Source organism: Nicotiana tomentosiformis, chromosome 5, assembly GCF_000390325.3.
Source record: "Nicotiana tomentosiformis chromosome 5, ASM39032v3, whole genome shotgun sequence".
NCBI classification, from domain to species: domain Eukaryota; kingdom Viridiplantae; phylum Streptophyta; class Magnoliopsida; order Solanales; family Solanaceae; genus Nicotiana; species Nicotiana tomentosiformis.
In genome coordinates, this window is record NC_090816.1 from 11,654,235 (window position 1) to 11,668,728 (window position 14,494).

At 37.1% G+C, this 14,494-nt stretch overlaps 2 protein-coding genes across 3 annotated transcripts; both read left to right on the forward strand.

The window, feature by feature from the left end:
• Positions 1 to 893: 893 nt before the first annotated feature.
• On the forward strand, positions 894 to 9,872 carry LOC104088879 (uncharacterized). 2 transcript variants are annotated; one of them, XM_009593626.4, is made up of 11 exons: positions 894 to 1,275; positions 2,386 to 2,428; positions 2,837 to 2,890; positions 3,620 to 3,683; positions 4,560 to 4,616; positions 4,848 to 4,954; positions 5,051 to 5,089; positions 5,831 to 5,919; positions 6,000 to 6,078; positions 8,678 to 8,725; positions 9,420 to 9,872. In XM_009593626.4, exons 1-11 carry the CDS (start codon positions 1,085 to 1,087, stop codon positions 9,498 to 9,500), a joined length of 852 nt encoding a protein of 283 aa, XP_009591921.1. In that variant the 5' UTR covers positions 894 to 1,084; the 3' UTR covers positions 9,501 to 9,872. The 2 variants fall into 2 exon arrangements, with proteins under 2 accessions (XP_009591921.1, XP_070058093.1); XM_070201992.1 differs by having other exon boundaries at positions 896 to 1,275; positions 2,386 to 2,442.
• Positions 9,873 to 11,239: 1,367 nt separating this feature from the next.
• Positions 11,240 to 14,494, forward strand: LOC104088878 (protein trichome birefringence-like 33). The gene is made up of 6 exons (XM_009593625.4): positions 11,240 to 11,515; positions 12,154 to 12,367; positions 12,661 to 12,832; positions 12,936 to 13,135; positions 13,302 to 13,460; positions 13,552 to 14,494. The coding sequence occupies exons 1-6, from the start codon at positions 11,320 to 11,322 to the stop codon at positions 13,889 to 13,891; spliced, it is 1,281 nt and encodes a 426-aa protein (XP_009591920.1). The 5' UTR covers positions 11,240 to 11,319; the 3' UTR covers positions 13,892 to 14,494.

The window sequence follows — 14,494 nt, forward strand, 5'->3', positions numbered from 1 at the left end:
CTCTCAAGAAGCTCCAAAATCGCCCAAAAGTGAGAGAAATGAGTTAGAAATAGCTTAAGTCCCGTAATAAATGAAGCTCACTGCCTCCACGACTTCCGCATCTGCGTAAGGTTCATCGCAGATGCGATCCTCCCTTGGTTGGCCTAAGTCCGCATCTGCGGAATGGGGGTCGTTTTTGCGAGGCCGCTCCTACGGCAGATGAGCCGCACCTGCGCAAGTCTCGCTTCTGCGGTTGCACATCTGCGGTCACTTTGTCCGCATCTGCAATTTCTGGCTGCCCCATGCTGGGTCATTTCTGTGGCTGTTGGCTCGCTTCTGCGAGCTCGCACCTACGATTGGCCCTCCGCAGGTGCGGTTACACCAGAAGCTAGGTGCTTCAGCTCTTCACCCATGGCTAAGTGACCCCGCGCACCCATGACTACGTTTAATGAGATATGAGAGAGGGCCAAAATACTTTATTTTCTTATGTCTTGCAAACAAGATCGCATCTTACATAGCAAACACACTAATTAAAATCAATTTATCAATATTAGAATCTAGATGATTAATACTAATTATTCAATAAATTTGATTAGTTGATACAAGTTAATTTTCTATTACGGCAAATTATTAAAATAATAGATTTTTGTGTAATTTAATTCATATATTATTAATACCATAATCAAACACTTGCGTCAATTGTGCAATAGTTATTTTTTTCTTATACGGTAAACTAAATATTATATTACTTAATGTAAGATTTTATGATGGATTAATTATTCAAACCATCAACCAAACTATACTCGGTACCTATAATCTATATTAGCTAATTGTGCATTATGTGCAAAGTATCTAGTAAAATAAAAATAGAGTAGTATTATTATTATAATAAACAAAAGAAGAAAATTTAATGAAATAGTCCGTTAGTGAAGGACACATCCAAGACCCCCGAGCGAGTTCATCTTTCGTTTCGCTGACCGCCCCTCTCAAGCCAAATCCCAGCATCAAGATTCGAACTTCATTTCTCTGAATATCAAGAAAACGTAACTTTAATTTCTGCAATTTTTACCCCCCAAATATTGCTGATGAAATTCCCGTAAACGAAATGACAATTGCTGCGATTTTCCCAAATCGCCTTTCACTCATTCTGGTTCTTCTTCCACTAATCTTCACCACCATCTTCCGTGCGGCCAATGCAACATGCCAGCTCAGTTTTGAACAGAATAATAAGCTCTATAATTACAGCTTAACAGCCCCAATTCGTAATTTCCCTCATGGCATCCTCAGTGAAGATGGGTACTCTCTCTCTCTCTCTCTCTCGCTACTAATTGCTCCCTTGCTATTTTTCAATAACTCACGCCTTTTCTGTTACTGCGAGTTTAGTTCACGTGGCCTATTTCATCAATTTTAGTTGGGAAGCTATATATTGAAACATGGGAATAATAGTTCAGTAATTTGATAAATATGAGAAATAATAATTGTTGGATCCCAGATTGATACTTTCATCTTATAATATAATGTAGAAGTGGGAGGAGAACCATGAGATCTCATATTCAAATCTCAGCGGAGGCAAACAAAAAACTAGCTGATTTGTTCTCGTATGTTCTAAGCCTTGGTGGTAGAATTACGAGCTGGTAAGAGGTAGCGGTACTCGGTGGAATAGTCGAGTTGCGCGCAAGCTAGCCTAGACACCATCGTCATAAAAAGAGAAACAAGAAACACAAATATGTGGGGGAACTTTTATTCTTGTATATGTGATTGTCCATAGCTAAGGACGAACACAATTTGAGATTGAGGCTTGGTTTTATAATTACATTAGGTTTAGGGTTCATCAAGAGTGTCTTAGTTTAGTTAGAGACTTGTATGTCTGTTTAACAGTTTAAGGATAAGTGTGTGATTTCGCAAGCTCTAGTTCCAAAGAACTTTTACTTTTACTTAAACGACAAATTGTTAGTGATGAAATGTATGAAGATATGACCGTTGGACCTAACTCAACCCCAAAAGTTAGCTCATGAGGGGAAGACTGTCCAAGACCATATAAGGATACCATAACCCATTCCCTCAATCAGCCCAAGACTGGAACTTGAAATTGAAACGTGGATAACATAACATGGGGGCTAATAATACGAAACACAACAACAGAGATCGACGGGCCTAGTTCTGGTACCATGTGAAGATATGACCTTTGAGCCTAACTCAACCCCAAAAGCTAGCTAATGAGGGGAGGATTTCCCAAGACAATATAAGGGGACCACAACCTATTCCCTCAACCAATATGAGACTCGGCAAAATGAAATGGACTTATATAGAGTAGCATAGATACTGAGCCTAAAGAAAATTCTTCTTTTGTTAGTTTATTGAGGGGTGGCATATTTGCTAAAGTACTCTACTCGTACATAATTTCAGGTTCTACAAGGTGGCTGTTAATGGGACTGTGCTATGGTTTCAGGTTGGCTGCATCAGGTTACACTGTCATGCTTAGTTTGGTTTTTCATTGTATATTGACTTTTGGAGACTTGCTCATTCTCTATTTAATTATGTAGCATGCACTTAAGTATTTTATAACCTCCCCTTTGTCAGAAATAAAAAAAGGAAGTATCTTATAAGCTCCTGATTGTCCGAGGTGTATGGACAAGAAGTATGATGTGTAGCTGCTATTAAGTCTGTGAATGAGCCATTATGGCTGTGTATTTAGGAAGCATAACGCAGTTGAGCTATGAAATCGTTAATAAACATGGAAGTTACATCTTGTGATGAGAAAAAAATTATTAGCTTCTGGATGTTATAACTTGTTTATATGGGGAACAGCTAGTACTTCACCGAATCTCACTTTGCTTCCTCTTTGTATATGGAACAGCTTTGTGATGCAATGATTTTCAACCATGATCCTCCTACCTGTATTGACTGTAGGGTAAGTGCTTGTCAAACTACATCTGTGTTTCTTTGCCAATTGTTTAATGCAATAACGAGACAAAGTTGTTCTCTATTTTACCCTATGGAATGTAAACCTGTGCAACAGAAAATTAGTCTGCAAAACTGCTACCCTAGTAGCTGCCAAATAAAGAACTAATGTGGGGCTACAGATATGTAAACTAGGCTAGTTTCTGCAAACTATGAAATAAGATATAGATTCGCTTATTCGTTTTCCAAAATTTCTACTGATTGTTAGATCTTTGCTAAGAATAACACCATATAAGTTCATTTTCTGGTAATCATTTGAAAATTAGAACTCTGCTGATTATCATAATATCATAGATTGCATATTGGCTATTTAATGAATATTTTGGATTTTCCACTGGAGATATATAAATTCATTTGTGGGTGTCTATGGGACGAAGTTTAGAGCACTATCAACTATGCTATGGTACATTTTATGTTCAGCTCAAACTTATTGACCATTATAAAGTAACCACGATCTACATAAATGAAGTTTGTTTATTTATTGTATGTGGTACAGCATCTTCAAGTGATTCTATATATCACATACAGCTTGGACTTGTTACACCCATATATAGAAATATTCTCTCTTTTAGAAGTGAAATTATTTTCACATGTCTACTTTGATAATGATTTTCGGAAATGTCAGTTTTCTCCAATCATCACATTGATGACTCTAACTTGAACATGCTTACATTTGCAGGACTGTGGTGGTAATTCTCGTTGTGGAATGGGTTGTAGTGCGCTTGTGGCTAACATTATTGGAGGTGAATATTCCTGAACTTATGGATATCTAGGATTCCTTTTCCACTTTCTTAACAACATTTACATCATTACATGTTTTTCCTTTTACCTCCCCTCTGAAAGTGTCCTTTCGAGTTATGGTAGAAGACTTGTAGGTCAAGATATGTAAAATTCATTAATGGTTTCTTAGGCTTTACCCTTATTAAAAAAGAAGAGGAAATCTTTCCTTGAAATTTGATTTACTCCAAATCCAATGGATTAAGCAAGATGAATATGTAAGAAAAAAATAATTATGTGACGAATTGTCTCGTCCATATGTCTATCTTGTTCCAACTATATTGGGAACTAGTAACTACGGGGGTTGTGTCTTGTTCGATTGCAAAAGCATTTAACAAATTTTGAAGAAATAAGAGAGGATGAGATATAAACATTTTGGATCTCTGTTCATCTATGCATGATAACAACTTTAGCTACACTCGTAGATTTAGGTCGGCAAAGGTAAATGATGCCATAAAAATACCAGGATTAGAAAGGCCTGTTGTCTGGATGGTATCTCTAAAGGTTTAGAAGTGTCTTGGAGAGGTTGGAGTGGGATGGCTAATCTCTGGATGGTATCTCTAAAGGTTTGGAAGTGTCTTGGAGAGGTTGGAGTGGGATGGCTAATCAAGCTATGTAATGCTATTCTAAGAAGTGGTAGGATGCTGAGCGAGTGAAGAGAGAGTACTCTGGTTCCAATTTATAAGAACTAAACAGATATTCAAAGTTGCGCGAACAATGGTGGCTATAATCTTTACAGAAGTGTATCTTGAGCACACAAACTCTTCCAAAAGTCTAGCTAATTGTACACAAGTTGATTCTTTATTCTCTTTACCTTAATGGGTTTAGTATGGTTAGTGCAGGTTATCCCGTGTGCACTACTCTTGGATATTCATCAAGCACGTTCTTTGAACTCATTGGTAAGAATTCCTCAATTACTTAATTCAGATTAAAGGGGAGGAGTTTTTATCTATTGCTTCTGAAGAATAACTCCTTGCTCTTCGTGTTGTTGTTGAGTACACAATCAATATTTATTATGAATTCGTAGCATCTTTTCCTGCAGATATAATCTGCAATCACTACCGGAGTCAACTTTACTAGATTAAATTTGGAAACGTTTATTCTTTTTCTTGCATTTATTAACATGGCAGATAAAAAGGATCCACTCAAAGGCATCACAGCTAAAATGTCTTACAGAGGGCCGAAGCTCAACTGTTCACTTGCTGTGTCAATAGTATGTGATACAAATGGAGTTCAAGTAAGGGTTTGTTTCCTTTGTATATGGGCTCTACTTTTCTCCAGTGTCATTTCATTGGGATTCGGCCATTGATTTTCCTTTCCTTTCCTTTGCCAGGGTCCTCGGACACTTGAATTAGTTGGGACTTGTGCTTATGTAAGTACTCTGAATGTCCATGTTTCAATCTCATTATGGAGTATTTTGTGTCACTCATAAGAGTACGTGATGGCATTATTCTATGAAAAGAATCTTGGTTAATGAAATACATTATGGCTTTTTTATCAACTGGCAATGAGGTAAAAGGACCTGGTATGCATAGCCATATTTTGATAATTTCTTCTAGTCTAGCAACAACAACAATAAAACTGCTAATGTGAATGGGGATGCAAGTAGTCTTGGAGATGGGAGGCGCCTAGATGGGAACGTTGAAATGAGATTGAGTTTCTGTGGGGAGAATAGTTTCATAATAACGTGCTAGATAAAATGAAAGAATCCCTCGGCAGGGCATTGATCATAGAAGCTTAATTTATGGGAGCACTTGTCTTTGGGATTGAGTACTAGTCCTAGGTACCAAGTTAGTGGTTGCTAGTTTGTTCTTAAGTGCCAGCTTGGGGCATGCTGCTGTTCTAGGCTTGGTGTTATGCTGGAGTGTTCGTCAGAGTGCTTGTCTTGTATGTATTTTTTGGTGCAAGGTTAGTTTGGAGGATTAGAGCTCAGCTGACCTTGTTGAGTGCATTGCATGCTCAAATTTCTTTCTAAGTTTGCATACATATGAGAACTAACAATCTGGTGCATTCTTCAATCGCCTCTTCATTTCTCATCCTCTTAACTTTCTCAAGAACTTTGGTCTTGTGGATAGTTTCAGTGAGGAGTTCATGCTGTATTTTTTGCTGACAGGCTACAGAAATACATCACCCCTCCGGCTGCGCAGTGATTATATCCTCTCACGGGCAAGGAATGGGCTGGTTTGGTACCATGATGATCATGTAAGATTAATGGTTAAAAACATAGACTAGGTAATGGAGTTGCCTGCTCACTGATTTATTGATTGATACACACTGCACAGAATCCTATGCCTCTTTGGAATTTACTTGCTGGGTGGTGCAGCCTATCGGTACTTCTCTTTGGGCATTCGTGGGATAGACGTATGTTGCTTCTCCTTCTCTCTTCCCTCTATCTTCTGTCTTCATTTTCAGTTTATCAGAATAGGTGCATGAAAGTTCTTATCCAGATTGCTTGGCGATGATGTATTTATTTAACTGTTGCTGGCCTCTTTGCTGCCCTATCCTCCTCCTTTTTCCCTTTGCTTCCAAACTATAATTCTACTCTCTTTTGTAAATGATTGGCTCAAGATAACTAAGTTGGAACAAAATAGATACACAGATGTGATATGCAAAGCAAGCAGCTAAAACAGGTAGTGGAGTCAGATTTTTTTTACTTAAAAAATGAGATATGACAACATAAAAGGGTCATATCTAATAGCAAGGTGGTTATGCGGAGGGGAAAAAGAATTTATGTAATAGGAGACAAGTCAAATTCTGACTGAAAACATCACCGGTAGTCCTAAAGAATCATTAGTATTCCCATTTCCCCGGGAAATACGCAGTAGTCTTTGGACAGGTTGTCATCATATGCCTTTACTAGTTTTTCTAGAGTCAGCTATAGGTCTTTTAGGCTGCATCGCTAGCCTTTTTCTTTCCCCTTTTATATTGAGCGCTGGTCATGTTGTTAAGAGATTCTTTCTCTTGATCATTGTGGGATATTTCACAATTAGTTGCTACTTTTCAAGATGACTTTGTGCTCGGAAGGAAAACTTATTTACTATTGTCTGTTATATTCAATAGTATTGTTAAGTCCCACATCGGTGGGTGTGGGAGGCCATTTGTCTCCTTATACGGCCTTGGACAATCTTCACCTTATGAACTAGATTTTGGGGTTGAGTTAGGCCCAAGGTTCATATATCATGGTATCAGAGCCAGACCTGTGGTCGATGTGGACCCCTAGAAGATGGGGGCAGAATGCCCCCAGACCAATTGAAGAGGGGCGTGGAAATACCCCCGGTCCATGATTGTGCACGCTCCAGACCGGACAGTGGAACCCCGGATAAAGAATGTCCGGATCTGGGCGTGAGGCGGGGTGATGGATGGAATAAATCCCACATTGGACTGGGATGATATCCCTGGTCTCCTTATAAGGCTTGGGCAATTTTTCTCCCTTCAAGCTAGCTTTTGGGATTGAGTTGGGCCCAAGGTCCATTTATCAAGTATACATATTTGTAAGGGTCTTAAGAGCCATTTCTCTATTGGTTTGACCCGGTTCTCTTGGTGAGCATATCCCGGCACAAGTACATCAGGATAATTGCTATATGTTCATTTCTACTTTGTTACCTTGTTTTGGTACAAGAGATTAGGATATGATTTTGGTGATCCCTCCGTTCCTGCTTTTGCTATGATCCGTTTTTGACAGTTGCAAAGTTCCAATATCCTCAAATTCCACTTGTATGTACTCCATTCTTTGATTTCATCTCCTTTGGAAACTACAATATGGTGTCTTCCAGTTTTGAAGTCATTACATTCTCCTTCAATTCTTATTTGTACAAAGATATCACGACCTGACTTGGTGATTTACGTGGACCCCATATATAAACCTCAACGAACCTGTTGAGCAACAAAGCAAAAGGATGAGAATAGTGGGTTCCATTGATTTTATGGTGACAGTTTTTACTAATAATATTTCTTGATAAGCAAGACAAGACTTATAAGTATAGTATAATTACAGATTTGGTTCTCGGGGTGTGCAGATATTGATGTGTTGTGGTTGTAGATGGGGATGCAATTGGTGGTGGTTGACAGTGAAAAAAGGTGCTGCAAAGGAGGATAATTGTGAACTTTGAGATGAAAACATATTGCAGAGGAATAATAACACTAATTTGATTGAATAGTGAGGAAAATACTGTGACCTTAGATTTGTGTTGGAGGCAAACTAATCAAATTGGGATGAGTATGATTTGGGTTTGTTGCTCCCGAACTAACCAGTACTTCCCAAATTTTATCATTGTCTTTGCCATTTATCATGGAAGTGGATGTGATTACAATCAATTGCAAATTGCAGTCGAGACGTGATGCTATAATAAGTGCGATGAATGCATTCAAGATTCCACTCTATATCTGCATATAGAAAGTTCACCACACTAAGGTATCATAAAATGACTCATTTCTAGAAGAGGGAGTGTAGTTTTTTGTCACTTCTGTGTGTGTAAGCTTGCAGTTTTGTTCGAATTGTAGTTTGCTGCACCAGAGTGCATGTCATTGGTGAAAGTTACAAATCTTACTTCTAAAAGATTCCTCAGTTCAGGCCATAGCGCCTTCTACTTCTAATAGGCTGTGAACTTGATCTTAATCAGTCTCAACAAGGTTATAAGCTGAGCCCAACTTAATGAATTTCAGTCAAAGTGGAAGAAAATATTAATTCTTTTATTGTAAACTGGTAACCATTTTACTCAGAATATAGAAGAGGGTTGTTTGGAAAATTTGGCTACCTCAGGTGGAACTGTAGTAACCATAGTCTAAGTGTAATCCAATGTTTGAAGATGCTTTGGTGGCTTACAATTATTCCGGAAAACAAACACTTTTTTCCACTGAGTGCAGCACAGTTATTTAGAATTCGTGCCGACTTTGCTTGTGTTTGACATTGTATTTGTGCAGTGCTGTAATCTGACATCTTCCTTCTCCTAAACTTATGCAGATAATTCCAAACTTGGAATTCTGGGCGAGCTTGCCACATACGTTACAGGTATTGAATAATGCTTATGTTTTATATTAAAGCGAGGTAGTTTGATCTGGTGAAAATTCCTTATTGCTAGGATTAAGGGTGGAGTGTTTTACAGAATTAATTTTGCTTGTCCAAACGTCTCTTGTGACAAACTTCTTTCCAGGAGAGGTTGGGGGTAGGCTAGGAGCAATCACAGTCGTGGTAATTTAATAAGAGAAAAAGGATGTAGTGGAGGAGCTTTGGTTTTAATTTTTTTTATAGCACCTAGCGCCTAGTGGTGTCACCACAAATGTGATGTGTTAGCCATGAAATCAATTATAGCACCTAGTGGTGTCTGAGTTCTAAGGACATTAGTTGGCATTAATTGGGTGGTTGTTGACTCTAGCAATGAGTTCTCTACCCCGTGAATGGACAACCCTGCTGGATTTATGTGTAGTATTCTAAACTCTTTCCTCCTTGCTGCTAATTTCCATACAAGCTGAAGTTTATGGCTAATGTGAGTTCACAAATAGTGTCTTAGTTGAATTGTGGATTCATGGACCTGCTGAAAAACTACGTCATAGTCCTCCGCTTTACCACAATAACTTAAAAAAGAAGAAAAGATTGAGAGTAGCCTTCTTTTAATGGTGTGCACATTTGTTTTTTAATCTGAGGATGTGTTCTTTGCTGGTTGAACGTTGGGACTTATTATCACATTTATGTTCTCTTTTTGCAGAGTATGTTTTTATCGTTAGTGCGGAGATTTAGAGGACCTTCTCATGGTCACAGGAGTACGTATTCTCCTGTCAATTTTTGAGCAATTACATGTTAACTACTAAAATGATCGGACAAATCAATTTTTGACATGGATCGACAATTGACACTTTCAAGTTGTTACTTCAAGAAAATCAGATCCTCGTGCTCCTCTCCTGTAAGACTAAAATTGGACATCTTACAACTGGGCACTTTCTCATGGATGTCACTTCAATTGTTTGTAATTTCTTTGACTAGTCTGTCATTTTTGTGCTAGTGTCTTTCTTCTTCTTTTTCCTTTCCCAGTGTCATTTTGTTCTAGTTAACAGCATTCTTTCTAGGCTGTTGGTGCTTCTATGATGAATAGGATTTGGATCTGAACTTCATTGTGCCCATAATTTTCTTAGACAGAAGGGATTTCACCAATTTGTCGCAATTCCATCGTGTTACTGTGGTGCTAATACAATAAAAAAGGGCAGCCCGATGCACTAAACTACCGCTATGCTCGGGGTCCCGGGAAGGCATGGACCACAAGGGTCTATTGTACGCAACCTTACCGTGCATTTCTGCAAGAGGCTGTTTCCACGGCTTGAACCTGTGACCTCCTGGTTACATGACAATAACTTTACTAATTATGCCAAAGCTCCCCTTCGGTGCTAATACAATAGTACTTTTTATTATACGAGGCTGTTATATTAGAGAAAACTTTTGTGGAACAACCATTACTTTTTTTGCAAAAAAGCAGGCGGATTATGACGGAAAAAGCTCTTTAAAAAATCTTTTAGCCGTTATTCGGTATGTGTTGGTGGGAGGTAGCAAGTACTCTGAGGAATTAGATGTTAGTGCAAGCTGGCTCGGACACTACGGACATGAAAAAGAGGAATCTATTAGCCAACAATTAGGATAGATAATGGTGGTGAAAGTGAAATAATCATGATTTTTTTTCTTATTCATATATTTAAAGAAGCTCCTAAATCTTGGTATGTCACCTGCTCCATGGGAGATTGGCTTAGGTGGGGGTGGGTATAAAAAAATGTCAACTAAAATGAAGTTGAAATGTTACCTAAATCTCAAATCACTCTCCAACTTTACCCTTTAAACAAGTAATGGTTGGTACTGACTTTACCTAATTTCTTATGCATTCCATGTCCATGCTCAAAGGAGTTTTAATTTCTATACACTATGATTAAATACAATTCAAGTAACTATTCATATGTAATAAGTGGAACTAGTCATTTCCAGAAAATAAACAGACTATATAAATTATGCTGATATAGTGTGAAATTTTTTTATACTATAAATTAAACCGCGAAAAATATACAAAAAGCAGAAAAATTATATCCTATCATTCACAACTACCCTTAACTTAGAAGCCAAGTGAGATATTACTTCACCACAAACATCGAGCTGTAAATTAAATAAAGCTTGCTAGACTTTTGACCATCATTTTAAGTTAATCAAATCAGGAAAGCTATTGGCATTGTTTTGTTTCAAAGAAACACACATAATTAAACTGTTAAATTAAACACCTATCAATTTGACCCCAACCACTGGTTTTCTTGCATACAAGAAATATGACCAAAACATCTATTATGGGGAACCTTTCTATTATTGGTTATTTTCTTCAAACTTAATGTAAACAATAATGATAAGAATTCAATAAAGACAATAGCAACAAATATCCAAATTAATTAACTATGCAATTAGCAGGAAATAAAAAATAATTTCCTTCAACTCTGTCTACACTTAACCTATAGTTTTCCCGTATTTATTCAACCCCACTGAACACTGAGTAGATGACTTTCACTACCTAACTAGTAGCTAAGAACAATAACAAAACAGAAGGAAAAAAAAAAAAGGTAGCTACCATATGCTTCAAAAAAATGAAGCCACCTCCATCTTCTTCTCCTTTTTCCTCTTCTTTTCTGAGAAAAGCTCGTCTTTCTCCCTTTCTTTTAATATTTCTACCCTTCATTGTTCTTATCATTATTCTGTATAGTGAAGAATTCAACTGCATTTTTAGCCAGCTTGACCCCAGAGTTTCCAGCCAACAACACAATTCTATCACAAGAAATATTAGTGAGTAATACTAATGAACTTGCACTTTTTTCTTTCTGTTTTATTTATTTATTTTTGGGAAGAATTATCATGCATGTTTGTCCAAGAGAAAAAAACATGTTTGTCTTCTTGCTGTCTTTGTTTGGTTGCTCCAAACATGAAAATATAACAAACCAATCAAAACATAAAATACATTCTCTCACACTAAATTTCAAAATTAATGTTCTTTCGTGGTAGAGTCGAGTCCAGGATCTAGAGTCAGGGAGTTCATAAATGAGCATGATCATATTATATATCTATCCAAAGTTCGAGTTGAAAGCACATGGTTCAATTGAACCCAATGCACATCCATCCTAAATTTGCCTCCGTTTGCGGATATCCGATAACAAGAATTAATTTCATTCATGCTTGCATCATCGTAGGCTGCCCACATCATATCCCTTTAGGGAGCGGCCCTTCTTTGGATCCTGTGTGAACGCGGGATGATTCGTGCACCGAACGGACTTTTTTTTAACTATCTTAAAACTACATTCGAACACTGACAAAATAACAAAATAAAATTAGCTTTTTTTTTTCTCAGACTAAACATACATCAGTTATTTAATTTGCATGAATGAAGTAGGAGTGAAATTGACTGTATTTTTGAATTGTGTTGGTAGAGAAGAACAAACAAAAGTTACCATTTGCAATAGGAGAGACAGAGGAAGGATGCGATGTGTTCAATGGGAAATGGGTTTGGGACGAGAGTCGGCCTTTGTACGAAGAATCAGAGTGTCCGTACATACAACCACAGTTGACTTGCCAAGAACATGGCCGGCCAGATAAAAACTATCAACATTGGAGATGGCAACCTCACGGTTGCTCACTTCCGAGGTAACATTCTTTTATACTGTCAGTATATAAAAGTTAAACTTTTATGTACGACTGATCACTAATATATTATAAGTCTATTAGAATAAGATGTCAACTTTGATAACAAATACAAACTCACACCACCCTTTCCAAACTAACATTTGTTCCATAAACACATGATCGAGTAATCCAACCCGTAGGATTTTCTTTTCCTCTATCCGTTCTTATTTCTGTATTTTAATATTGCTACATGTAATATCCAATTAACATATTTAATTTTCAATTAAGACGCTTTTGCTAACTTGAAATGGCAGTTTCAATGCAACATTAATACTAGAAACTCTTCGGGGGAAGAAGATGTTGTTCGTGGGCGATTCCTTGAATAGAGGACAGTTTGTTTCTTTGGTTTGTCTTGTCCATAGACTCATACCCGAGAATGCTAAATCCATGGAAACTGTTGGTAATTTCGACATTTTCACCATTAAGGTGATCATCTCTAGCAATTTTTGAGCTTACACATTACAAATTCTATTAATTTGTACATTGATATAATACACAAATGTAAGTTGGTTTGAATTTGAATTTCCAGGATTATAATGCAACTATAGAATTCTACTGGGCACCATTTTTGCTGGAATCAAATTCTGATGATGCAGTCAAACATAGGATCGAGGAAAGAGTTGTTCGAAAAGGTTCAATAAACGCACATGGAAAATATTGGAAAGGGGCTGACATAATTGTGTTCAATACATATCTTTGGTGGATGAGGGGCCTCCATTTTAATATTTTGTAATTTCCTTTCCTCTTTCTTGTTTTTCATTTATAAGTTTTAACTTTTATATACTAACAATGCGTAATAATATTTACACTGTGATCAGGTCACCTAAAAGATAACTACAAGTTACTGTCCATGACATACTACGTACTAACATATATGAAATGAAAATTGATACAGGCAAGGGTCATTCGACGATGAAGTGAAAGATATAGTGGAAGTTTCCACAGAGGAGGCATATCGAATGGCAATGAAGAGTATGTTAAAATGGATTAAAAAGAATATGGATCCAACGAAAACCAGAGTCTTTTTCACTAGCATGTCACCTTCTCATGAAAAGTGAGTAAAAAATTAACCTTTCCAAATTCTATGCTTTTTAATGTGTTTAAATAACATTTGATAATTTAGGTGTCTATTCTTTGTTTGGCAGGAGCATAGAATGGGGAGGAGAACCAAAAAAGAACTGTTACAACGAGACTAAAATGATAGAGGATCCAAATTACTGGGGAACAGATAGTAGAAAAAGCATAATGCAAGTGATTGGAAAAGAATTTAGTAAATCAAAAGTGGCCATCTTATTTCTCAATATCACACAACTCTCAAGTTACAGAAAAGACGCGCATACAACAATTTACAAGAAACAATGGAGTCCATTAACACCAGAACAACTAGCAAATCCGTTTAGCTACGCTGATTGTGTTCATTGGTGTTTGCCTGGACTTCAAGATACTTGGAATGAACTTTTATTCACCAAACTTTTCTATCCTTGAGATTTTATGGATGATTTTAGGCTCTCGTATTATATAATGTTTTCAATTATCCTCTTTGATAGTCGGATAGAGTAAGAAAATAACTAAAGGGAAACGAGTAGTTGCAATAAGGAAGGGGTATAGAGTTTATTGCACAAAGAAAGAATTTGTGTCAATATTTTTTCCCAGAATTGTGTCAATCTGTTTTTGCCCAGAATAGGGACAAGAAACTGTACACCTTTTTTTTCTTTTTAGGCAGAATAACCCAAATAACACTTATACTTGAGCCTTTGTCATGTCGATCCCCAAACTTAACAATTTGCCAATTGAACACTTACACTCCTTCAAATCGTGTATAATAAACGCTTATGACACGAGGCTGATCCTATGTGTCATATTTAGCTTTAGTGCGTGATTCACTCGCCTATAAGGCGGGCGTGAGGGCAGTTAAAATGTGGCGGGCGTGAGGGCAGTTAAAATGTGGCCTATTTAACAGTAATCTTCTTCTTTCTACCTTATTCTCCATTGTTGAACATTATAGAAGCTAATTTCTATCCAAATCTGTTGCCTTCTTCTTTCTCGTGGTAGCTTCAACAATGAAAAATATAATTTTTTTTGTTGGGA